Raw genomic sequence first — 26,030 nt, 5'->3', positions numbered from 1 at the left:
CATTTGCCGTTGGCGGCGTTCTTGTTGACTGAAAATAAGCCTTGATAAAAAAAAGCAGTAGGTACTTTCCAGGGTTCTTATACCCAGAGTGAAAAGGAACCAAAAACCCTTCGTGGGCGTTACCGACTCGCATTTGCCAGGGTTTTTTAAAATTAGTCCGTGTAACCAAATAAACTCTTCAGCTCTATTGTATGTATCGTTATTAAACCTACCAGATGATAATTATTATTATATTGGGACCTATAACCCGTTACTGTCTCCTACATACAATATTTCCCAACTTTCATCATAATGACATCACATCAGTAATTATAGCAATTATAACAAAACATATTGGAAATGTCCATCGTTATCGATTGTTCATTGACTTTTACAACATCGATATAAAAAGATAACGACACTTCATGTTGTTAATTTATTTAAAGATAAACAAAGTATATACGTGTAGCTTTACATGGTTTGTTCAATCCCCACCACAGTAATTTATATAATAATTTAGTAAGAAAGACGCTTAATAATATACCCAAATCAATTAGCCCTCATGTAAAAGGTAAACAAACCATAAAGAGGGTACTTTATAGGTCACTATTAAAAAAGTTAATATATTTAAAAAAAATACTATGGAAGTATTATGCTGATACCTATCCTATCTATATATGTAAATTACTTTAATTACTTTCTTAACTTTTAACAATTATTTATTAAATATTTGACATTTAGAAATACCCAATCGCAAAACGAAAGCTAGGCAGAGGGAACTTATAGTTAAGACGAGAGAATAGAATAATAATTCTTTACTCCTCGAGTGGAAATCGAATCCACAACTGTCGCGCTTACAGTCACACGCTGGCGCCACGTCGGCCTCATATGGCCTTTTATTGGAAATATGTAAATTGATTATTATATTATCTTTCCGCTTGTACATATTCCATATTTCTTTGTAGGTGTTATATAGTGACAAATCAATCTATTTTTAACAGACTGTTAAAATATATTTGATCAAATCGGAGGACCTAAGTTAAATTAATTCTTCTGATTGGAGATCCAACTCACAAACATCGTATTTGACTCTCAGAGACTGTCTTCGATGAAATGTTTTTTTAAGGTTCACGCAGTATCCCGCTCATAGCAGAGTTGGCAGAGGGAACCTGGGAACCTAGTGTTAAGACACTCCGTTCCCCTTAACACTTTCGTTACACTTTGCGTCGAATTCTGGAGGCATTGCCCCAAATGGCAATCGATGCAGCATAGCAGTCGCGTTTACAATCTCACACGGTTGTGCCCCTGCCACGACGGCCTCGTGGAAACATAATATTTTTTTTAGATTTTTTTTTGCCCTGTATCCCGTGTTTTGCGCCAGAGTGAACTTAGTGTTACTGCACTTAATTCCGCACGCTCTGCCTTATTTTAAACGTTTTGTCTTGATACCAGAGCGAAGAAATAAAAATAATTAACAACTTATATGATATTTGTTTATTATTATTTGTTTTCTTTTGTAATTATTAATTTGCTTAGAATTTTAAATGTGCATCTATTAATTAGTTTACATCAAATTAAACATTGAGTTAATGAAACTAATTGCCTTTAATTATTTAGTTACTCTAAGTCAAGATAAGACTAGTATTTAACTAAACAATAAGAATAATATAATTTTTCTAACGCTTAACCTTGAATATTGGTCGTGGGTTCAAATTCCACTCAGGCTAGATTGGTTTAATGTCTATTTTAATGGGTTTTTATAGTTAGCGTGGATCGAAACCTCATCTCTTTTAGACTCAAACAATGTCCCACTGCGACAAACTCAACCTAGCAGAACACTACCGCTCACTTGCCGTAATGAGATAAATGAATTCTGGAGGCATTCTGTGTTGAGTGGCGTAACTCAACGCTGCCATCGAACCCACAACCAGTCGCGTTGTCTCATTGTCTTAGAAAACCGAATAAATCTAATTTCTTATCAAAAACACAAATATAAATTATAAGTGGGTATTATTCTCATTGTATATTTCTTTTGAATGGTGCCAGCATTGGATTTCGACCCTGTTTCATAAAAAATGTTACGCTCGAATGATTGTGTTTATTATCTGTCCTTTTAAATGGTAATGATGATTCTGTACATAAATCCGTACAATCTGTCTATACTTAATTAATAAGCTGCAAAGTTTGTTGGGTGAACGTGCAAATCTCAGGAACTACAAAGAATATAGTTGGAATAAGCGTCTAAGAATTTGGATATAGCTTGACGAAGGAATTTATAGCTGGTCACGGGTTGAAAAACCCGCTATGTAATTTTGTTTATATGATTTCTGAAAAAGGATTTTTCTTTCCCAAGTAATGGAATAACATTTTAAAGGTGTTCAAAATAATTAGGTATGTTATTTGCTTTGAGTCAGTAGATACAGCAAATAACATGTTGGATTAATACAGGGTGAGTCATATTGAACTTTCCGATTTCAATAAGGTGTGTATTAAAAACAAAGCGACATGCAGTAAAAATTATTTTATTGTTTGAAAGCACATAACATGCAGTTTTAATTTAGTTGGTTTAAAAAATGATATCCTGTAAATGTCTACCTCCATTGACCACACACTGCTGAAGCCTTTCCCGGAAGTTGTCCATTACTCGTCGAGTCATATTCAGCGGAATAGCATTGATTTCTTCCGTGATTGCAGCCTTCAGTTCATCGATGGTTCGGGGACGATGCGTGTACACCTTTTCCTTCAGGTAACCCCAGAGAAAGAAATCGCAGGGGGTTAAATCAGGTGATCTCGGCGGCCACCCAACGTCACCTCGCAAAGAAATGAGATGACCGGGAAACATTTGTCGCAGGATTTCCATTGAACGCCTGGATGTATGGGCTGTAGCACCATCTTGTTGGAACCAGATGTTATCGTTGTCATGATTCTGCTTTAATTCCTCCAATTTCGGTTTCAGAAAAGTTTCAAGCATGTCGCAATACCGAGCAGAGGTAACTGTGACGACTTGACCATCTTCTTCAAAAAAATAGGGACCCCACACACCAAACTCTGCAATAGCGCACCACACTGTCACTCGAGGGCTGTGAAGTGGTCGTTCGTGTAGGTTTCGTGGGTTATTCTCAGCCCGTGTTTCTAAGTTTCGTGTGTCTAAGTCTCTAACTGTTAATTCTTGCACTACCTGAATCTTGTATGGGTGAAATTTAAGGTCTCTATGCAGTATTCTGCGGACACTACTGAAAGATAATCCTAGTGAAGCGGCATGTTTCCGAACAGAACGCCGAGGGGATTGTTGAATTGAAGCCCGCACTCTATCCACGTTTTCCGCTGACGTTGACGTCCTAATTCGGCCTTGTGGTCTTGTTTTTAATGCTGATGATGTTGCTCTAAAATTTGATACCCAATTTCTGATTGTTGGTCCAGTGGGAATGGGATCACGTCGACCAATAGCAAAATGTAAACGGAACGCACGCTGTGTTGTGATCACGGAGCCGCCATTTTTAATAAACTCTTCAACTACGAACGCACGATGTTGTCCCGACCAAGCCATTGCTCACACTAAAACTGCATGTCATGGCGCGTCTAATGACACCATCCCCACCCTTCTACTCCTTCCCTTCTTCGTGCAACGTCCTTCCAAAACCGGAAAGTTCAATATGACTCACCCTGTATTATACTTCATCTTTTCTTAGTCATAGTAATAAACGTACAAAATTGTTTTATCAGAGTGAGATTTGAAATGTTGCTTTGCTGTTGAATGAGTATGTGTTTTTATATATTAAAAGTGGGGGATAGCAGGTTCGGATCGGCCATTTTTCCCTATATTATTTTTTTATCTAAGTGACTGAACTGGATAAAGGTACCTACAACAGGCGTACGTACAGGTGTGCGCAGTGAATTAATACTAGTTTTCTAGAGACCATGTGTCGTTTAGACATTCCGTTCTCCGCATCTACAGAATTTTTCTAGAGGGGCCTTGATGTATTGAACTGATCTTTTTGTGTAGATTTTTTTTTTAGTAATAATTCTGGTTAGGGCATCATACTACTCATATACTGGAGAATGGGAATAACTGGGCCACACGGCCGGCCCCATTCCTACGGCGGCGTGTTGAGGGGCGGAACTCAAATCCGGACTCAAAACACATGGGTCTCTTATCAGAGCCGGGAAATTAAACTGTCAACCATCGCTTATTACCCTGTTCCACTGCGCCTATATTTCAAAATATATATTTTTTGGTGTAATTTAAGATTTTCTGTGTATTCAGTGAGACAAAGTTATTTTTGGTATTTAATAAATGTTGACTCATAAGTTGTTGTGGCTGGGGACTGACGTCACATTTATTTAATTTGGTCTTTTCTCTTGTTTGTTTTAACTGTACTGTTTTATTTCGGAGGCCTGAGGTCATCTGAATGTATATGCGACCGTTATGGGTTCGATTCCCACTAGGGGTAATGAAGTATTTTCTTTGCTTCGCTCTGGTAACAAGATCAAGCGTGTGGAAAGCGGGATAAAAAAACATATTTACATATAAATATTATGTTACAAGTCAGCCAGTTCTCCGTTTCTGCCCATACTATGCAAAATTGCTGATCTGATTGAGATGGCATTTTGGCAAATTTAGTATTTTTATTATTTGGTATTAAGTATTAACCTATTACTTAATGTTTTTTTGGAAATATTTGGAGCATTCGCACAGTATTTAATACGTTTTTGAAACTTGCTTAAGCTTTTGTCAAATTCAATCAGGTTGATTCATTCTTGATGATTAAGTTGAGTAGGTATTTATTGATTGTGACTCATCGCTTATACTTAGCGGGATAAGTATAGATGTCTCAAAATAAAATAAGTTACTTTGATTGACATACGTTGTTATAGACGGTGACTTATTATTATTTACTTATGGTCCATGCCCATCTCAGAACAGTCTGGTGCCCACCCCATAATGTGACATTGCATGTTGAATGCCGGAACTCAACGCGGGTCTTTGTCTGTTAATCTGAACGTGAAAATAAAAATTGTTTATTCCTCTGAGGGAAAAACGAACCCTCACGAGTAGTCGGACGCTGTGCTGCTACGCTACGCCATTTAAAATATTATCTTTAGTATATTATTATTTCTATAACAATTGAATAGCTTTCCTGCTTCATTGTTAAGAATTATTATCCCACAGCTAACAATTAAAAATTATTAAAATATTCTTGAATCAAGATTCAATCATCAATTATTTATTTGGTTTTACAAAATGTTTCTGTTAATTCATTGCTATAACTGTAAATAAACAATTTCATATTAATACAATAGACTAACTAGGTTAGGCTAATAATACTTATTGAGGCTCATAAGAATTTTCTGACACTAGTAGTTAGTTCGATGGTGGGTAGGGGAAATCTTACTTCCTACTATCCTATCCCACTTCCTGCTAACGTTCTAAATGTGGGAGTTGGGATGGAGAGGATGGACGTTTGTTCTACTTTTACGCAAAAACTATTGAACCTATTTAGATGAAGCTTTACAATGATATGGCTTATACATCAGAATAACACATAGGCTGCAATTTATTATTTGGCTGTTATATAACAATAAGCTTAAGCGGGCGCGTTTTTATATCTAGTAACTATAAAGAAAATTATAACTGAATATGTTTTTTTATTCTGCTGTATTTGTTTTTCTTTTAAATTAAAAATGTGCAATATTTGCAGAAAGACTGTTTACAAACTATAATTGCGTATTATGCAATATTTCAGAAACTTCAAATGCATCGTTGTTGAACCAAAAGTAGCTATTAGTATAAGGCGTGACGCTTCTATCCTACTCTACGCTAGTGGGCACTTTAGTGATTCACGGCAGTACCTATTATTGCGTATTAGTAATTACATGATTGTACATAATGTAGGTACAGTGTTAGCACGTGCACGTGTGTCTCTTCGTGTGTCTCTCTTTATAAATAGATTTGATCTATCCTTAGGATTTCGTATTCTCGGGATTATAAATAAAATAACAGAATTAGACATCATTGTTCGTTGTCAAAGACCATTTATTTCGAGACTGCGTGGAGGTGTCAAGCTCAAGCTGATATTAATATTAAATATTAAGGTCCCTTAAAGCACAGAGAAATATCAAGCTTCTAAGTCAACGCAATCAAAAGATACGACCATTTATGCATCCATTTTGCTGCATTTTGTTTGAAATTCTCCGCGTAATCAAAACCTACAGGGTACATTCCGTATATATATATACTAGTGGACACGTTCGCGCCGTGGTGGTTGCATGTGTGCCTGCCTCAAGTGGTTGTAGGTTATATATTTTTTGTTTTTTAGTTTTATACTGTATCCCGTATAGCAGGGTAGGCAGAAGGAGCCTAGGAACCTAGTGCCTAACACTCCGTTGCCTTTAAGACACTTCTATTCCCCACTTTCCGCCGAATTGTGGAGAGATAGCTTGTTGAGTGGCTGGTCACCTCGTGTTGAGTGGCGGGACTGAACGCCGCGCTGGCGCATTGTGAACCCGTAAAGATCTTCGGTGGAAAGTGGGGAAACAAGGTGTGTCTTAATGTAAACGGAGTATGTTCGGAGAACGGAGTGTTCCTGGGCTCCTCAGCCTTCTCTGCTATGTGCGGGATGCAGCGTAAAGCAAATAAATAAAAAATACAAATAGAGGTACAAATACTCAAGGATATTAAACTAATTGTCGGCCACATGTCGTATCATATGAACGTGACCTGTGTGGGAACAAATTAATTTTGATGTCATCATTATATTTTTCACTGCCAGCATCCCGCCCGCAAGGCGTAATATCTCGAACATTGAGAACGGAGTGTCTTAACACTAGGTTCCACCCAGTTAAACTGTATAAGCTGCATTTTAAGTAAAGGTCGCCCCCAAAACAAGTATGTTATTGGGGGGTATGTTGTACAATATAAGTATGTTATTTCCGCTGCAATTAATGATTTCTTAAATAATTATAATAAATAGCCTGTGCATATGTATATGTTCTACACCTAGAGCTTTTTGCCAAAGACTGGAATAATAAATTCTGTTAATATAAACATTTACTCGGCCTCTAATAGATGTTGCGTAATTTAGTTTAACAAATTCTGGTAGATTAGTAAAATATAATATGTATATTGTGTTAAGACACTCCGTACCCCATTTTCCAATGTGAAATAAACAAAAAAAAACAAAATATTTTTTTAATCTAATTGTGTTAATGACATCAAGTGTGCAGGTGTCTTTCGATCGAACCACATCTGATGACGTAGAACTATGAATTATCTAATATATTTATGTTTATAATATATAAGACTAGTGGGCGCGCGCAGCTTCGCCCGCTTATTTGCACCCCTAGGGATGAATTCTAAGAAACCACGAAACACATGTTCAATGAAATAAATTTTTAAAAGCCTGTATTTATATTTTTATAAAAATCGGTGGCGATTTAAATTTTTTTCCATACAAACTTACAACCCCTATTTCACCCTTTTAGGGTTAAAAATTTTTAAAATCCCTTCTTAGTGGATGTCCAGATTACGAAAGTAAACATCTGTCCAAATTCCACGTTTCTATCATCAGCGGTTACGGCTGTGCGTGCGTCTTCTTACCTCAGTCAGTGAGGACAAGTCCTTTTATACTAGTGGGCCCGGACGCGGCTACGCCCGCGAAGATATAAGCCTAAATAATTAAAATAAGTTAAAAAATAATGTAAGTGGAGATTTATTATTAGAAAAAATATCCGAGTAACCGAAATGGACAAACAAAAGAAGTAAAAGTAACTAAAGGAAATTCTTAATATTAGAAAAAGTACCTAAAGCTTGCGTGCGCGCGTACTAAACATTTTTCTATATTAAATAATGATTAATTTTTGCGAACAATATTAAATAAAATCCCAAATGATTAAAATTACGATATTTTAAGTGTATAACATCGGTATAGATAACTGAACTAAGATAAATTAATTATAAGGAGCAAATAATTACATAAAAAATAATAGTAATTCGAAAATATATAAAAATTTACAAAATCATCAAAGTCATCTGCCCGTTCGCGTCGGTCATACTATACTACTCGTAGGCTAGGTCATTTCGAATCAGTGACATCTTAATTATTTATTAAAATGTTATACAGTAAACTATAATTTCCATCTAGACGAAATGCCAAAAGTGACTCTTATATTTATTTTCATAAGGATGAATATCAAATTATAGAAATCATCTAATTTTTGTTAATGTATACAAATCTATATCGGCGCGCGCCATGTGTACATTAAGCAAACTCACTTTGAGTGACGTTTTCTTAAAACAACAAACTTTGCAAGCCGTTGCTTAGCAACGCGTAGCGACGATTGTTATTAACATGGCGGAATAAATTGCATGTCAAATTAATTATTTTAATATATTGGTATATATCGAAAATAATACAAATATGAGAAAAAAAAGTATCCTATGTTCATCCCGAGACCCTCAAGTATCTCTATATGAGTATTTTATCACAATTAAACTAGCGGTTTGGTCGTGATTGCCTAAAAGACAGACAGACAGACAGAGTTACTTTCGAATTTATAATATAGGTATGGATAGTACGTGTACGTTCCCCGCGCACCGCCCAATTGAAATGGAGAAATTTCCCCGATTGGGAATCGCACCTACGACAGTTGCGCTTGCAATCAGGGAAAGGGATTATGAAATAAGAATTATCTTTATGTCTAGAATGATGTATCTGCATTTTGCTGTAAAGTTTTGTGATATTTACTTCGTTCTATTTTAGTTAGTATTTATGACTAGGCGCAGCTCTTTGCTGGATACAGCGCTAACCTAATAAAGGTAGATTTTTACTGTTATCAATAGTATTTATAAATCGTTCCAAATTTTGAGATGCCATTTCTAAATTATAATTTATGAATGAAAGCGGCATCTGAAGATCGATCTCAGAGTTGAGACCGGTTTATAAATACAGGCGTTAGTGTGTAGGTGAATACTGCAGCCAGATACTGGTGTATTGTGTAACCTTAGCGCTTGGTATACATTACATATTATCTATATATATAAAAGGACTTGTCCTCACTGACTGAGGTAAGACGCACGCACAGCCGTAACCGCTGCGCGTAGAAACGTTAAATTTGGACAGATGTTTACTTTCGTAATCTGGACATCCACTAAGAAGGGATTTTGGAAAATTTTAACCCTAAAGGGGAGAAATAGGGGTTGAAAGTTTGTATGGAAAAAAAATTAAATCGGCACCGATTTTTATAAAATTTGAAATTTAGATTTTTAAAAGCATTTAACCGAATACGTGTTTCATCGTTTTCTAGAATTCTCTCCCTAAGGGTGCAAATAAGGGGTTGAAAGTTTGTATGGAAACATCTTTAAAACGCCACCGATTATTATAAAATTTGAAATTTTGACTCTTAAAAATATTTAATTGAACATGTGTTTCATGGTTCTTTCGAATTCATCCCCTAAGGGTGCAAATAAAGGGTTGAAAGTTTGTATGGAAAAATCTTTAAAACACCACCGATTATTATAAAATTTGAAATTTAGACTCTTAAAAATATTTAATTGAACATGTGTTTCATGGTTTTTTAGAATTCACCCCCTAAATACGCAAGCGAAGCTGCGCGCGTCCGCTAGTAATAAATAATTTTGCCTCTAAGTTAAATAAAACTATGTGCCTCTATCTATATTTATGTTCTCCAATAATCAACTAGCATTATCTCAAAGGAAGTAATGGTGGGTGTTGTAATTTTATCACTGTATGTATTTATTATAAATATTTTTTTCCCCTATAGCAGGGTGGGCGGAAGAAACCTAGTGATAAAGCATTTCGAAATTTCAAAAAGCATGTTAAGCGACCGAATTCATTGCCAGGGAAATGAAAATGTCTCATTGTCTCGGATCGAACCCACAACCACAACCAGACGCGTTTACAGTCACACTTTGTGCCCCCTCTCTTGTCAGTATTATCACAGCGGCGAGCTCGACAGTTGTTTTTTAAAAATATAATTTTACCTGCCGTTACTGTTTTTCTTTCGAAATGAGGTCGTTTAAAATAGCCACCACGTAACATAAATATAGAGTAAGGCTATTAAAAATATCAGCAAATTTTACGATTAAAACTCCATGCAGTTTTCCTGTCATTAAGATATTATATTCTAGTGTAGGTAAAACAATGTGTTCTTGATTTTTTTAGCTTCACGCTATATCACGCACATAGCGGGGCAGTCAAAGTAGTATTGGGAACTTAGTGTTAAGACACTCCGTTCTCATCAAGAACACCGGTTCCCCACTTTCCGCCGAATTCTGGAGTCGAGCTTCGCCTCATTACCAGAGCGAAGAAATAAAAACATTAAATATTTCATTCCCATGAGTGGGAATCGAACACCCAACGGTCCCAAATGTTCTTTTTGGTGACATTTGTTTTTATTTCTCTTCAAGTTTTGTTACCCAATTTTCGAAACATTGCGTATCTAGGGGCAGAACTCAACAGCCACGCAAACAAAAAAAGCTTATCGCCGGGTGGTAATCGAACCCTCACCCGTAGCGCTTACATCCAGACGGTCTGAAACAAGTTTAACTAAGAATACAGTATCGTTATCTTTCCAAGTGATAAAGGCACGCATGTGTGGTAGGATTAGCTCTAATCTTATACGGCTGTTGCTAACAACAAAAGGAGGAATTTAAATTCTTACTACATATGTAGGTATAGATATATAAATATACTGTAACCGCGCGAATGTTGTACATGTACGTTGATAGGACCATATGGGTTAGTGGTCAAAGCGCTTGGTCTGTTACTAAGAGGCTTGGGTTCAAATCCTACTACCCTAAAAAAACTACCTACTAAGTTTTCTAAAATAAATATTTTCTTTCCTAAGTATAAAATTACATTCTATAACTGTTAATAATATCATTAAATGTTATATTTGTAATTGTTGTACCAAATGAGCGAAACACTTTCTCACTCTAACTATGAAAGAAACATAATAAGATATCTTACATCGAGTGTGGACATCGAGTTCCACCTTTTTTCCTTTTCTTTATATAACATAATACTTTTCAATTTTCAGTATCTACACGAAGTAGGTCACACAGTATGCGTAACACAACCCCGCGTGGCCGCTGCAGTGTCTCTAGCAAATCGTGTAGCAGACGAAAGAGGGGAACAGTTGGGAGATGGTGTGGGATTCGCGGCTGGTATGACGGCGTTGAGAACGCCTTCTAGTGGTATTGTGGTAGGTGTATTAAAAAAAACTTTCTTTATTTTCGTTTACTTTTTAATTTTTATTTTTTTTAGCTTCACTTTGTATCCCGAACTTACCAAGGTAGGGAGAGGAAACCTGTAAAACCTAGTGTTAAGACACTCCGTTCCTATTAAGACACTTCGGTTGCCCACATTTCGCAGAATTCTCGAAGCAATGTGTGTTGAATGGCGGAACTCATCGCCATGCTTTTGGCTCGTCACATTGGCCTCTGGAAATCTCCCGACTGGCTCTCGTTTTGTACTTTGCGGAATTTAGAAATTTCAAGTATCATTCCTCAAACAAAATTCTTATTGCTTTATTATATTTATAGAAGTTTTTTTTTATCTAAATCGTATCTTGAAGGCATAATCGAATAAACTATAAACCATAATAATTACGTTGTCTGTTTAAATTTGATCTTTATTTCCTAACATTTTGGTAGAAAATTACTTACTTTTAACTTCAAGGGCCTAAATAGGGTTTCGGGTCGTTAATGCGTGACGCACTAATGTAACGTGACCTCCAGTTCAGACCTTTGCTATGTAAGAAATCAATATGATTAGTTTTATCGTTATACAGCATGTAGTAGGATGTGTATTAAATATAGTATGCGAGGTCATTCGTGGCGCATGGGCACAAGCGTGCGACTGTAAGCGCCAGAGGTTCTAGCTGCGATTCTTATAAAAATATATGTTATACTTTTATTTCTTCGCTCTGGTAACGAGGTTAAAGCGCAGCGTTAATTTCCGCGACACGACACGCAATGCCTCGATATTTCGTGAGAAATGAGGAACGGAATTGTCTTAATAGGAACGGATTGTCGTAACACTAAGTTCTCAGTTTACCTCTGCCTAACCTGCTATGCAGCATGGAGATAAAAAAATCTTAATTCTTTTTGTCTTTACATCATGTGATGATGATCATAAAGAGAGCTTCACTCAATTAATATACATTATAAACGTATGTAAAACAGACTCTAGTTATTGAATATGTAGAGCAATAATCAAACCTACGCCCTCCAAAATGGTAAATATTCTATATAGTGGCTGTTAACAGATATATATCAGGGCTATATGTATCTATCACTCAACCATGGCATTTCATGACTCGGCCTAAAAGAACACAAAAGAAACAAAATTTTGTTTGTAAAATCAAAAATCAACTTCATCTCTTTTTTCGAATAGAAGGGTATTCAGGGAGAGAAAATCGATTTCGTGATGAGTGGCGGAACTCAACGCCGGTCTTTCTCTACCAGATCGCGCATTATTCTCTATTACAAATAGACTTAAACAAAACAAAAGTACTATATGGACAGTTCTTTAATTATATTCAGTTTGGTACTATTCTTGGACAATCACCTATTGTGTTGTTGTTAGACGTTAGTGACCTTTATTGAACCGGTTTTGTGTTAATAAACTTACATTTAGAGAGAAAATGTATTTGTCAGCTAGATTATATCGTATTGTATTTTAGCTTGGCACTATACCCCGCACATAGAAGGTAGGCAAAAGGAACTTGTAAACCTAGTGTTAAGACACTCCGCTCCCATTATAACATTTCTATTGTGTCTTCGTCTGTAGTATTGAGGCAAGGCGCAGCGTTGAGTTCCACCACTCAACATGCAGTGCCTCGAGAATTCGGCGGAAAGTGATGAATGGAGGTATCTTAAAGACATCGGAGTGTCTTAACACTGCGTTCCTTAGTGCCCTCAACCTACCCTACTTAGTGCGGAATACATTGTGAAGCTAAAAAATACTCATTATAGCTTACTTTGCAATTTGAATAATAATATGGCCGTTTCTAATATAGTGTATATATTTCATTTACAGTTTATGACAGAAGGCGTTCTCCTTCGAGAAATGTTCGCGTCGCCTCTACTAATGCAATATTCCTGTATTGTGCTTGACGAGGTAATATACATTTATTATATATTTAATATTATACTAGCATCTATCTGCGTCTTTAGTCGCGTCCTAGAATAAGTGCTGGTGGTAGTATAGCCTTCCTCTATTAATGGACTATTTGATACAAAAATGGTTTCCATTCTAACCAGTAGTTCTTGACATTGGCGTGTTCAACCAAGCAAAGTCATCAGCTATGTATTATTATCTATAGAGTCAACCAAAAAACATTTTAAAATAAAATAAATTTAATTTGAAGTATGTATACTTCGTTTTAAATACAGTTTATAATCTATAATTACATACATATTAGATTCAGATAACGATGACCTTCGTCGTTTCTTTGCTAAAACGACGAAGGTCTGGAGGCCCTGGGATCTTAGGCTATATGTATTCTGAGTACCCATGTAGTAGATATGTAATTCTATACCATATAACAGACGGACAGACGCGTATATCCAGATACCGCTCTTATCTCCTGCCCACTCCTGCAATATATCCTATTGCAAAGATATGTTATATACCTATAGATATAAATTTGTGCCCCTGCGCTACGATTGGCGTGTGACTGTAAAACCATCGCCAAAAAAAGGGTTGTGGGTTCGATCGTGGGGATCGGGGACATGAAATATTTATTAAAATTTATATTTCCATTTCTTCGCTTTGGTGTCGAGGCAAAGCGTGGCGTTGAGTTTCGCCACTAAAATCAGCAATGCCTCCAAAATTCGGCGGAAAGTGGGAAACGCAAAGTCGCAGCTTCCATCGGCTTACACTGCTGTGTAAGGTATACAGCGTGAAGCTGATTTATTTATTTTAGATATTAAATATTGATTAGCCAAAATACAAGGATAGCGTTGGTCTGCATATGAGCTCCAAGAAATTAAAATTTGAAAAAAAAAAAGAAATTTGTATTCACTCTCTACTCTGATAAGACATAACTCGGGGTTAGGTTCTGACAAAAAAATTTTAACTGATAATTTTTATACACAAAATAATACAAACTTGGAGTAAAAAAATCTTTTTTTAACTTCGTGCTGTATTCCGCATTTATGCAGAGCAAACCTAGTGTTAAGACACTTTGTTCCCTAATTTTTTGTACATTGCATTTTGAGTCCCGTAACTCAACGCTGCGTTTTGTCTTTTTATCATGGCAAGGAATATGAAATTCAAAACTTATGTTTTGTATTGCAATGTGTATTTTTATATTTTCAGGTACACGAAAGATCACAAATGACGGACGTTCTTATGGGTCTATTAAAGAAAATAGCTAAAGTGAGTATTGATAAGGTATTTTATTTGTGTAACGATGTATCCCGCATATAGCGGGATAGGCAGACGCAACCTAGTGCTAAGACACTCTATTTCCCACGCACGACCCAACTTTCGGGACATTGCGTGTTTAGTGGCTGACCAAACGCAACGCTGTGTTGAACTTATAGTTTTTTTTTTGACAGAAAAGAAAAAATCTCAAACTCGTTATCTCATCAGCGACGATGGACGCCGATTTTCTAAAAGATTTTTTCAATTTGAATGATAAAAAGGATAAGAAAAGCACTTCGGTAATAATGTCGATACAAGGAAGAACACATCCAATAGAAATATTTTATGTGCAAGGTAATATATAGAAATTAGTGTCTAAACACATCCGGTTCCTGTTTTTCAATAAAATTGAAGATATTGTGTGTTGAGCGCTGATTTTTTACCAGGGTAGGGAAATGGAAATAACTTATTTTTTTCCTCCAAATGGGGATAGAACCGACAACCATCGCCTCAATGTGGTGTATAAAATAGAAGAAAGGAAAAAAGATTACTACAACTACTTTTGTTATACCTACTTAAATTTTTTTATTGAAATCCATTTTAAATATAGTAGTAAAAGTTTCAAAATCATTTCAGACATGTATAAATTTACTAGATAGAAATATATAGTCAAAGTATGCATATAGATTAAATATTAAAGAAACTAAGATAAATAAATCACACAAAAAATAAATTAAGTACAGAAGTTTAGATTTATAAAAATAAATATACATATTAATATTTTTTGTTTAGTTACATGTTGATTTTGACTTTCAATTTCATATTTTTATCTTATCTTAGATACTAATATTTAAAATGTGAAAGTTTGTGAGGATGAATGTTTGTTCCACTTTCAAGTAAAAACCATTGAATGGATTTAGATGAAACTTCACAGTAATGTAGCTTATACATCAGAATAAAATATAAGCTAATATTTATAATAACATTTTGTATAATTTGGCTATAATATAACAAAAAGTTTAAGCGGACGGAGCTGTGTCGGCATAATGTCCTAAAATACTTTTTGCAATTTCAGAACCAGTAGCAGATTACGTGAAAGCGACAATAGATACAGTTATAAAGATACATGAGAATGAACCTTTTGGTGATGTCTTAGCATTTCTGACTTCACAAGTAAGTATTGTTAGATGTTTGAAGTTAATGACTTCACTGTTCACTCAGGATATGTTTATATGGAAAATTTGACGTGTAATCAGGTTCACCATCAATATATGATGAGATATTACAATAATTTATGAAATGTTTCAATCGATTCTAACACATATAAGATATACAAAATGCATTTTGACGATGTGACTCCATATTTCTCTGCTGCAGCTCTGTAGTGATGACGTCAGTTTGCCTTGTTAACAAAATACAATATCTTATATACTTATTTATTCATTTCCCGTGTGGGGATCGAACTCACAATCATTGCACTTACAGTCAGATGCTATTTTACTGCGTCACTGTGGTCTATAATATCATAATATATCATCTTTTTTTTTATCTGCAATTTTAATTACTTATTCCTAATCCATTATTTCCTGCCATTGTAAAACTTCTTAGGAGGAAAATCTTGTTTTAATTTTCCTCGAAATGCCTCTAAAATAAAACTTAAACTATACGCGTTAGAAATGTCACAACAATACGCCCAGAATTTTTTTTTTAAATATTGATCGAAAAAAAATCTAAATTAATAGATACATATATCAGTGGCACCATTATATGAGAGTTCCTCATTATACTTTTAATTGAGTGGACTTTTCTCATTTTTTTTAAAATCTGCTCCTTTGAATACTACAACTTTAGATTTTATTTATTAAAAAATGTTTTGTTTTTCTTTTAACCTTCTTAAATTTCTAGGAGGAAATCCTTAACGCCTTCGAAATATTACAACAATACGCTCAAGAAAATAATGAAAAAAATAGCTATCGCAAAAAATTTCCAAGCGGCATTATCGCGAGTAATATGTCAGTGTTGCCATTATATGGGAGTTTACCCCATTATAGGCAAGTTAAAGTGTTTCAACTTTCCGAAAGAGGGGTGAGGAAAGTGATATTGGCCACTAATGTTGCGGAGACTAGTGTCACTATTAATGGGATAGTTTATGGTGAGTTGTATTTTTAATAAAAAAAATAATAAATATAATAGACAATTAGGGGAGAGAGGTAAAGGAAAAATGTTTCAAAGGAATGGCTGGTGCAAAGTGGAGCACAGAGTGTCTTGACACTCTTCACCCACCACTCTCTTGGGTTCTCTATGCCTAATTTGTGGCATATGATCAACGCAAACATAAAAGGGAAGAAAATATTAAAAAATAATAAAAATCTTAAAATTTAATCTGCGCAGCCATCTACCGGTTCCTGTTGTTCTCACCACACTAGATTACCAAGTGCTATCTTCCTATCGTGCTATGTGCGGGATACAGTTTGAAGCTACAAAAATAATTGTATTTCAGTGGTAGACTGTGGTTTTCACAAACTCCCGCACTTTGACCCAGCAGTGGGCGTTGAAAGTGTTAATGTAAGTATTATATCCAAACAGAATGCTATACAGAGAGCGGGGCGCGCAGGAAGGACGTCTGCTGGGAAGTGTTACAGGTACACTTTCACTTATATTATTAGTGAGATAGCATATATAAAAAAGATAATTTATAATTTTTTTCTTTATTTAAAAAAATATATTCAAAAATATATTTCCGCCGAATTCTGGAGGAATTAAGCGTTGAGTGGTGAAACTCTCCATAGTTTTCTTAAAGACGTTTTTCTCTCTTGACAAATTGCTTAATAGACTGTTAGCAGGTTTGCACCCTACGCCTACGATATGTGACTACACTCTTTACTTAAGTTTCAAAAAACTTCACAAAAAGTAATAAAGACTTACATAAACTTTTTTTTTCTATTTGCCATAGATTATATACAGAGGAGGATTATGAGAAATTGCCTAAAAGTGTTCCACCAGAAATGTGTAGAAGTGATCTGTCCTATCTGCTATTGCAATTGAAGGCTTTGGGCATACATAATGTATTGAAGTGAGTATATTTGAGTTTTTTTTATATGTATGTACAGTGTAAAGTACAGTTGTAGGCTCGATTCCCACACGGCGATGTGAATTGTTTTTTTTTTCTCGCTCTGGTGACAAGATAAATGTTTCCTGTAGTAATACACTGTAAAAAAAAATCATATAAAATATATATACTCGTATTTTACTTTTCGACAGTACGCATTGAATTTATACAATGTTTTGGGGTTTTAAATTTGAAAGGATTTTGTTTCAAATAAATATAGTAAATATTTAAGTTATTGGCGGTTCTATTAAAATTGTGTTATATATTTTATCAATTAAAAATCAATATTCATTTCCACCATAAAATGTCTCGTTTTTGGTGGAAGTTTAGGTGTCATGGGGGTCTTGTGTCTAGGTTCTCTGCATCTACTCTGTATACTATTTTACCTAAAGCGCTACGATTGCCTATTGAAATATTATACTACTATTTATGAAGTTAAACTATATCGACACGAATATTTGTTAAAACGCACTAATCTCAGGAAATGCTGGTGCAAATTGCGGTGCAAATCGCGGTGTTGAGTTCTGTCACTCAATACGCAGTAACCTATCCTATAACCTATCCTCCTAATACTAACTTCCCGAAAAAGTACGGACCACGTGTCTGTAATATTTAGTTGAAATAAATCTAAAAAATAATATAATACTATCTTCCCTCTGCCTATCTTGACTTAACAGTGTCTATCTTATTACCAGAGCGAAGAAAAATAATTACTCCGAGAGGTAATCGAACCCACGAATTTGCCGTCTGCAGTTAGATACTAAATACTAATAAAAAGTCCCAATTCATTTGTAAATCTTTCTACAACAGATTCACATTCCCAACGCCGCCGCCAGCAAAAAGTCTTTTATCTAGTCTTGAAACGTTATACGCACTAAATGCGATAGACAACGAAGGAAATCTTACACCAACTGGGAATCGAATGTGTGAACTACCGGTCAAACCTATGTTGGCTAAAATGTTATGTAATAGTGGTAAGTAAGTATATAGAAAACCTTGTAGAAATATTTTTAGTGTTTTTTAGCTTATAGCAGTGTAAGCAGAGGAAACTTTGTGCAAAGACACTCACTCTTGTATACAATTTTAATAACAAATCAGTTCTAAATTTAAAAAAACTGGTTAAGTGCGAGTTGAACTAGGTTAAGTATGTAGTATGTCAACTGGGAAAAGGAAGTACAACTTACTTAAGTTGACAAACTTACGTATGCGGGCATATACACTCATTTTGTATGCAATGAACTACAAAAATAAGTTTGTAATCGGATTTTTACTTTTTGCATCTTTTCCTTTATCTGTGCTATAAGAAGTTTCTTCGTTCACGGGAAGTGCCATGTTTCGGCAATTTGTGACATAAACGGCTGTATCTTTTGATTGCGTTGACTTAGAAGTTAGATTTTTTGATTGGACAGTATTTGATACCAGACCTGAGTATTTGATATAAATTTTAGTTTGATAAAGAAACATTTTTTTCTGAATTTTTTTAATACATTTTTAGGTGAATTCGGTTGTATAGATGAAATATTATCAATAGTATCGATGTTGCAAGTCGACGATGTTTTTTTAAAGCAAAGTGGAAAAGCTAACATTGCTGCCAGAATAAGCAGACGTAATAATTTTGAGGTATTTTTTTAGTTATTTTTTAGTATTTTTTTTATATATTTTTATTTTTTTTATGAACCTTTTTATCTTGTTACCACAGCGATAAGTCGTGGTCTCGCGTTGTGTAGGAACGGACCAAGATGAAATATTTTAGAAAATTTCATCTTGTTCTTCTCAATTGCAATTTCATCTTGTTTAGAATTTGTAAGAAAAAATATTAAATATTATATATATTTAACGTTTGTTCAGTTATTCCACACTTAAGATACTATATAGATAATGTATAAAAAAATTAACATAGCGGCTTTAGTCCCCGCATCTCTTGGAAACCGTACAAGCGCTATGACCACTAATCTATACGTTCTCATCAATCTACGTCGAAATTCCTATGATTTATATTGCTAGTATCTCTATAGGCCCAGGTGGCCAGTTACCTGAGCGAAAAAATTGAATGATTAAACCTATTTCATTTGCCCGATAGGGAATTGAACTTACAAACATCGCGAATATAATATATAACTTATTTTCCAGGTAGCCGAAGGTGACATAATAATGTATTTGAACATAATGGACTCATATTTAAAAATAAGATCAACTGGTGACGAGAAAAAAACAAAAAAAGCGTGCAAAGACTGGTGTCAAAAGATGTATATTAATTATAGAGTTCTGGAAAAAGTAAGATTAAACAAATGTATACTTATCAACTGAAATCAATATTTATCAAGAGCTTAAGAGATACATTTTCGAATATGCGATGTATATATTACACTTATCTATACTTATAATAAAAGCGTAGCGACTGTTATTTATATATTTAGTGTTTGTTTTATTACAATCGGTTCATAAATAAAAAATATACCATTTCAAAGATTTTTTGTTGTTCGATAAAATTGCTATAAATATTTTATTTATTGAATTGGCTGAAAGTTTACTTTTCGGGGTCGCTTGTCTTTAATATAATCAATTGGTGGTCCAAATAAATGCGACTTCGTATAAAGGAGGGCCGGATAATCTGGTTTCTAGTGTATATTAAATATAAAGTTTCCTTTAAGTATACCTTTATAATCGTAACTTTTACTGTAAATAAAAACATTTTTAAAGTATTATGCCACACTTGGGAATGGAAAAACATAATAATTAATATTTTAACATTATTTTTTTAGGCTGTGGAATTAAGAAGTAGCTTAGAAAAACTTCTTAAAAATAAATTTCAAATAAGAAACGAAAAGTTTGATGATATCGACTTAGGATCAGGTAAGATATTTTTTAATAGCTTCTCGCTATATCCCGCTTATAGCATCAACCAGAGAGAACTAGTTACAGTACGTTTTTTTCCTGAAAGTAATTAAAACGGTCCATTGAAGTACTTGAAGTTCGAATGTAATGGCAATGGTTGTGAGTTCAATACCCATTCGAGGAAATGATTAATTTTAAATTAATTTGATTTCCTCAAAGGCCCCTTGTGTAGCGGAGTGGCACAAGCGTGAGCGTAAACAAGTATTTCATGATTCAATCTCCGCTGACGGAATCTCTTTATTGGATATATATGTATGTATATTTTACTTCTGCATACCTGTATACTTATTATCCCACATGACAAGGTCGGCTGGGAGAGAATGCTCTTTAGCGTTAAGCCCGCCCTTTGTACATTGTTTTTTTGTAATTTTGTGCAATAAAATATATATAAATAAATAAAATTATACGCGATTAATACTTCTTTAGAAAACATAAACATTTGAACGTTGCAGAATTTGAACTGAAATTGAACATTATATTAATCTCTATTTTCCATAGCAAAAACAACCCGGCTACAAAAGTCAATCATATCCGGGTTGTTCCCTCAGGCGGCGCGCCTCGCCCCGGACAGCTTATATATGGGTATCCGCGGCGCTGTGCTGCAGCTGAGCCCGGATAGCTGCTTGTATCACGCCGTACAGCCCTCCTGGTATGTATGAAAGTAGAAAAGGAAAATAATATTTAATGGCTATATGTTTTGTTTTTTTGTTGAATGTCTTAAAAAACTATATGAAGTTATATAAATTACTAGCGACCCCCTTGCGGCTTCGCCCGCTTTTACTACTGGATTATTCATATAATGTATGTTTGCAAAGCACTTAAGATAATGTGAAAATTAATTAAACCCTAACGCAACCCGCATTTTCGTAGTTTCAATAAGGATTTTCCAATTGTTTTACACAGCAAGGATATTTTAGTAGGTACCGTAATTTTAAATCTGTGCTACTAATTTTTTCAAGTTGTTATTAAAATATATTTAAATGACTATTTTTAGATAGTTAAATGACTATTTTTAAACAGAAGAAATTATAAACAAAAGCCTACCTACTAATAACTACTACAAAAAATATGAAACCAAATATATCGCGCTGAAATAATACATTCAACTCCAATTATCCAATACGTGCAAACGCATCTAAATCTTCGTTGCTACGCCTCTATAGCGGGCGGGTTTTTTTCGAGCTTGTGGTTAATGCTGAAAAGGGTATTCTGTCCCTGTGAGGACAATTAAATAGAATGCATTGGCCGGGACTCGAACCCGGGCCGCCCGCGTGGCAGGCGAGCATTCTACCACTGAACCACCGATGACTGCTCATGACGCGCTTGTATAAGCAAAACGTCACTTCTAAAGTACTTATTAAAATGAAAAAACAGTAAAAGACAGTTTTGATCTACATTAAATGGCCAACGTAACTAATATACTTATTTATATGCTGAGAGTAAGGGATAAGTGAAACTTGAGTAACATACAGCTGATGTGTCAACGGCGGGATGTGTCAACAATTAAATGCGTTTTTCTCTAAAACTATTCGCAATTTCGAAATAGTTTAAAAACCAAATTAAATTTCGTTTAACGTAGAAAATTAATAAAGTATTTTAAAGGATAAGGATTAATATCATTATGGAAAAATATCCCTCACAATAAAAAATATATTGAAATTACTATTTTTAGACAGAAATATGATCACTACACGTTACCCTTAAAAGATAAAAATATGCTGTCGCGGACTTTTTTGTAGATCTTATTAAGAGGAACAATACTCCAGTACATTATTTTCATGTAGTACTTACCATTAGAGCAGCGCATGCGCGAAAGTGTCTCAACGGGTAGGACTTTACACACATTTATCGTATTTATGTTAATTTACATAAAAATGTACAAATAATAAACTATATATAAACCTTCCCTGAGAAATTCTCGACCTAATGGTGAAAACCGCATAAAAATCCGTTGGGTGGTTTAGAAGAAGAAGAGTTAGAAAGTTCAGACAGACACGAAAAGCGACTTTGTTTTATAAGATATAGGATTTGTATATTTTAATAAATAATATTTTTATTTCAGGTTAGTTTTCGCGTCAGTGCAAAGTTCAGGTGACAAAACTTATATGAGGGATGTGATGGTTGCCAACAAAGATTGGTTGTTGGAAATCGCACCACACTATTATAAAGAAACTTAGTTCTTAATAAATAATTTCTTATTTTGAGTATCATCGTTTTTCCTTTTTTATTTACTAATAGGAATATTGTATTAAATGTTAAGAAATTATAAAGTAAACTAGAACATTTTTTAGTTAGTTGTAGCTTCGATATCCATTCTGGGTAGTAAAGCATTTTCATTTTCCAGAGTTCCCAGAATATTCACAACCGTCGTTTACAATCAGGCCCAGAACAGCTTGTTTTTTACAAAACTTGCTCGTGTAAACTCGAAATAAATGCTTATTGGGCCGTTCAGTGGGAGGAACGCTCCTCCATTCACTTTCTACACTTAAGATCAAAGGTCGAAAGATCATCAGAAATATAAAACAATACCTAGACTTAGTGATAGACGATGTTATTGACAAATCGTAATAGGAATTGTTATTGTAAACAATATTATGACGGTATTTAGAAGCTAAATTTCCATGAGGAAAGGAATCTAAACTTATACTAAAATAATAACGTATCGGTGTCTGTACATGGAAGATACATACAAAAATGTTGTTGGGGACTTTTTTAATATAATGGAACCCAAAACAAAGTTTTGTCTGTTTGTCTGTGCGATTGTTCACGCTAATCTCAGAAACGCCTAAACTGATTTAAATGAAGTTTTAACTATTAAATTTTGGCATGCTTCAATTAACTTAACGTACGTAGGTACGTAACTTAACTTACAACTTAACTTTTATTACAATCGGTTCATAAATAATAAAGTTATATAAATTTAAAGTAACTAGTTCGGCAAATTTGCTAATTGCTATAACAATTATTTTATACATCGGTTTTACTGAATTCGCTGAATCTTTAGCTTTCAATTTGTATGATGATAAAAAACACCAAGATTTCAAGATTTAGGATTGGGATCGGAGCTTACACGCTGCACACTTACTTACCGTCTACCTAAATATCGTATAGTTCAGTATTTTTCTTAAAGGGGGAAACAGGCTAAGGAATCCGAAAATTTGGTATTTTTCGAGAATTTTTTGAACAACGAAGAAATAATCAGAAATTGTTTCAGTTTGGAGGATATTTTACTTGTATTTTTGAGTACACTTTTAAATTTTTTGAGTACGCTTTGAAATACGGTGGCGTTAGAGCGTGCTGTCCAAGGACGATCGCCATCTGAGTGTTTTGCTGGTGGACATTTCTCTGAAATCAACAGCATTTGTTTTTTTTATTAACAAAATTTTTTCTAAGAATATGAACCTAATTGTGATAAAAAAACATTGAAAATTGTATGTTTTTGAGGCACTTGAACATTGTAATTTTTTTATACCATATTTTTTCATCTATTTTGCTTAGAAAACAATATTTTTAATAATAATATAATCCCAGAATTAGGTTCATATAGATAAGAATTGAATAAAGAAATAATCACAAAAAATTAACGCTGTCTCACTGCTCAGCAACGGCCTCGAGCCAAGTATAATCAAAATATAAGAATTAATATGTTATATGTTCATATAGTTTTCAAATAATGCAAGATAAAATGATAATAAGCATAAGTTCAAAGATTTTTTCAGGTAGCATGATATTTGATTCCTCTTATCAGCATCGTTCCATATTTTGTTTTCTTCTATCGGTAAATGATTGTAGAGATCAAAAGTTAAGTATTATGCTTTGCAAACACTAATAACAAGTATTATTGCAGAGATTTCTACAATGATATAGGAGCATGTAACAGTGCTTTAGCAGTACCAGACTCTGTATTAGGAAAAAAATATTGTATATAGTTCAGAATAAAAATAATTGACTGTAACTATGGTCGTTGTCACGACAAAGCTTTTAAATAAAAAGAAAAAAAAAATGTATTATTTTTTAGCTTCACGGTGTATCCCGTACGTAGGCAGACGAAACCTACGAACGAACGAACCTAAGACACTCCGTTCCCATTAAAATACTTCCGTTCCCCACTTTCCGTCGCTGTGGCGGAGCTCAACGCCGTGCTTTGTCTCGTTATGTGAGCGAAGAAATGAAAATATTTAATATTTCATTTTCTCGAGTGGTAATCAAATCCACAATAGTTTGCTTATTGTTTGTTTATTACAAGTATAAGAATTGTTATATGTTTGCAGGCAAATCATGTCTTGAGTTCATTCAAATGTCGATAACTTTTTTAATGAACCAATTGTTATGAAACAAACTTTAGATGTTAAGTTGAGTTAAAACAAAGCAAGTGGTGAAAGTTTTAGGTAAATCAGTTGAGTACTTTCGGAGATAAACGTCATACATACATACAGTCAGACAAACAGACAAGAAATTAAAAAAAAAAAGGTTTTGCTTTCTATTATCCTTTTTATGTTTCCCTATATCCATTTCAGTCAAAAATACTAAATGTAAAGATAAAATATTTATTTATAACTATAGATTATATAAATATAAAAAGTCCCGATTATATATTATATGTAACTAGCGGACGCGCGCAGCTTCGCTTGCGTATTTAAGGGTGAATTCTAATAACCGATGAAACATGTGTTCAATGAAATATTTTTAAGAGTCTAAATTTCAAATTTTATAAAAATCGCTGGCGATTTAAAGATTTTTCCATACAAACTTTCAACCCCTTATTAGCACCCTTAGGGGGTGAATTCTAGAAAACCATGAAACACGTATTCAATTAAATACTTTTAAAAATCTAAATTTCAAATTTTATAAAAATCGGTGACGATTTAAATTTTTTTCCATACAAACTTTGAACCCCTATTTCACCCCTTTAGGGTTGAAATTTTTCAAAATCCCTTCTTAGTGGATGTCCAGATTATGAAAGTAAACTTTTGTCCAAATTTAAAGTTTCTACCATCAGCGGTTACGGCTGTGCGTGCGTCTTACCTCAGTCAGTGAGGACAAGTCCTTTTATATATATAGATTATTATTTTAATCTGAGGCCGTGACTGTAACGCGACGGTTGTGGTTTGGATCCCAACTCGAGAGAATGAATTATTATTTATTAATATTTTCAATTCTCCGCTCTGGCACCGAAAAACCCACCGTTAAGCCGCCACTCAACACACAATGCCTCCAGAATTCAGCAGAAAGTGGAGAGCGGAGTGTCGTAACAGTAGCTTAGTAGGGAGTAACCGATTTAACTGTACATTTTGCACTATTGTCTAATCTAATCTAGTGTAGCTTCACGCAGTATCCTTATTTTGTATAAAGAAATAATAAATAAATAAATAGAGATTGTTTTTACTTCTTCTATATGCCTCGGAATACATTATGGTTTTTTTATTCTTATTCATCCATAGTTAGGCATGTAGAACTAGTAAACTATAAATAATCTAGAACAAGTAATAAGTCTCCACTCATATTGACCTAAGCACTATACGTATAAACAGATACTTGGCTGATATCATCACAGCTTGGTAACCCATTTTATATAAGTCTAATATATTTCCATGTAATAACATCACGCTTTGTAAATAAATGTTTATGACACAGCGTCGCTATGCCAGTGACTG

The 26,030-nt window shown here is 34.3% G+C and overlaps 1 protein-coding gene across 2 annotated transcripts in view; it reads left to right on the top strand.

Annotated features, from left to right (window-relative positions):
* Nucleotides 1-22,583, top strand: part of LOC146540849 (putative ATP-dependent RNA helicase DHX35) — a 35,293-nt gene extending 12,710 nt beyond the window's left edge. For both annotated transcript variants that reach the window (XM_085185653.1, XM_085185732.1), the window contains 14 exons: nucleotides 11,038-11,202; nucleotides 13,041-13,121; nucleotides 14,325-14,384; nucleotides 14,567-14,726; nucleotides 15,448-15,545; nucleotides 16,278-16,524; nucleotides 16,873-17,014; nucleotides 17,326-17,445; nucleotides 18,292-18,455; nucleotides 18,977-19,101; nucleotides 19,612-19,755; nucleotides 20,244-20,334; nucleotides 20,875-21,025; nucleotides 22,439-22,583. In XM_085185653.1, the coding sequence (XP_085041779.1) occupies nucleotides 11,038-11,202; nucleotides 13,041-13,121; nucleotides 14,325-14,384; nucleotides 14,567-14,726; nucleotides 15,448-15,545; nucleotides 16,278-16,524; nucleotides 16,873-17,014; nucleotides 17,326-17,445; nucleotides 18,292-18,455; nucleotides 18,977-19,101; nucleotides 19,612-19,755; nucleotides 20,244-20,334; nucleotides 20,875-21,025; nucleotides 22,439-22,553 (1,863 nt within the window). In that variant the 3' untranslated portion in view covers nucleotides 22,554-22,583. The remainder of the gene's footprint in view (nucleotides 1-11,037; nucleotides 11,203-13,040; nucleotides 13,122-14,324; nucleotides 14,385-14,566; nucleotides 14,727-15,447; nucleotides 15,546-16,277; nucleotides 16,525-16,872; nucleotides 17,015-17,325; nucleotides 17,446-18,291; nucleotides 18,456-18,976; nucleotides 19,102-19,611; nucleotides 19,756-20,243; nucleotides 20,335-20,874; nucleotides 21,026-22,438) is intronic.
* Nucleotides 22,584-26,030: the final 3,447 nt, after the last annotated feature.

This window comes from Heliconius melpomene, chromosome 1 (genome assembly GCF_056956725.1).
Source record: "Heliconius melpomene rosina isolate 202511_hmr_F chromosome 1, ASM5695672v1, whole genome shotgun sequence".
NCBI classification, from domain to species: Eukaryota; Metazoa; Arthropoda; class Insecta; order Lepidoptera; family Nymphalidae; genus Heliconius; species Heliconius melpomene.
This window is presented reverse-complemented; position numbering and strand designations above follow the sequence as displayed.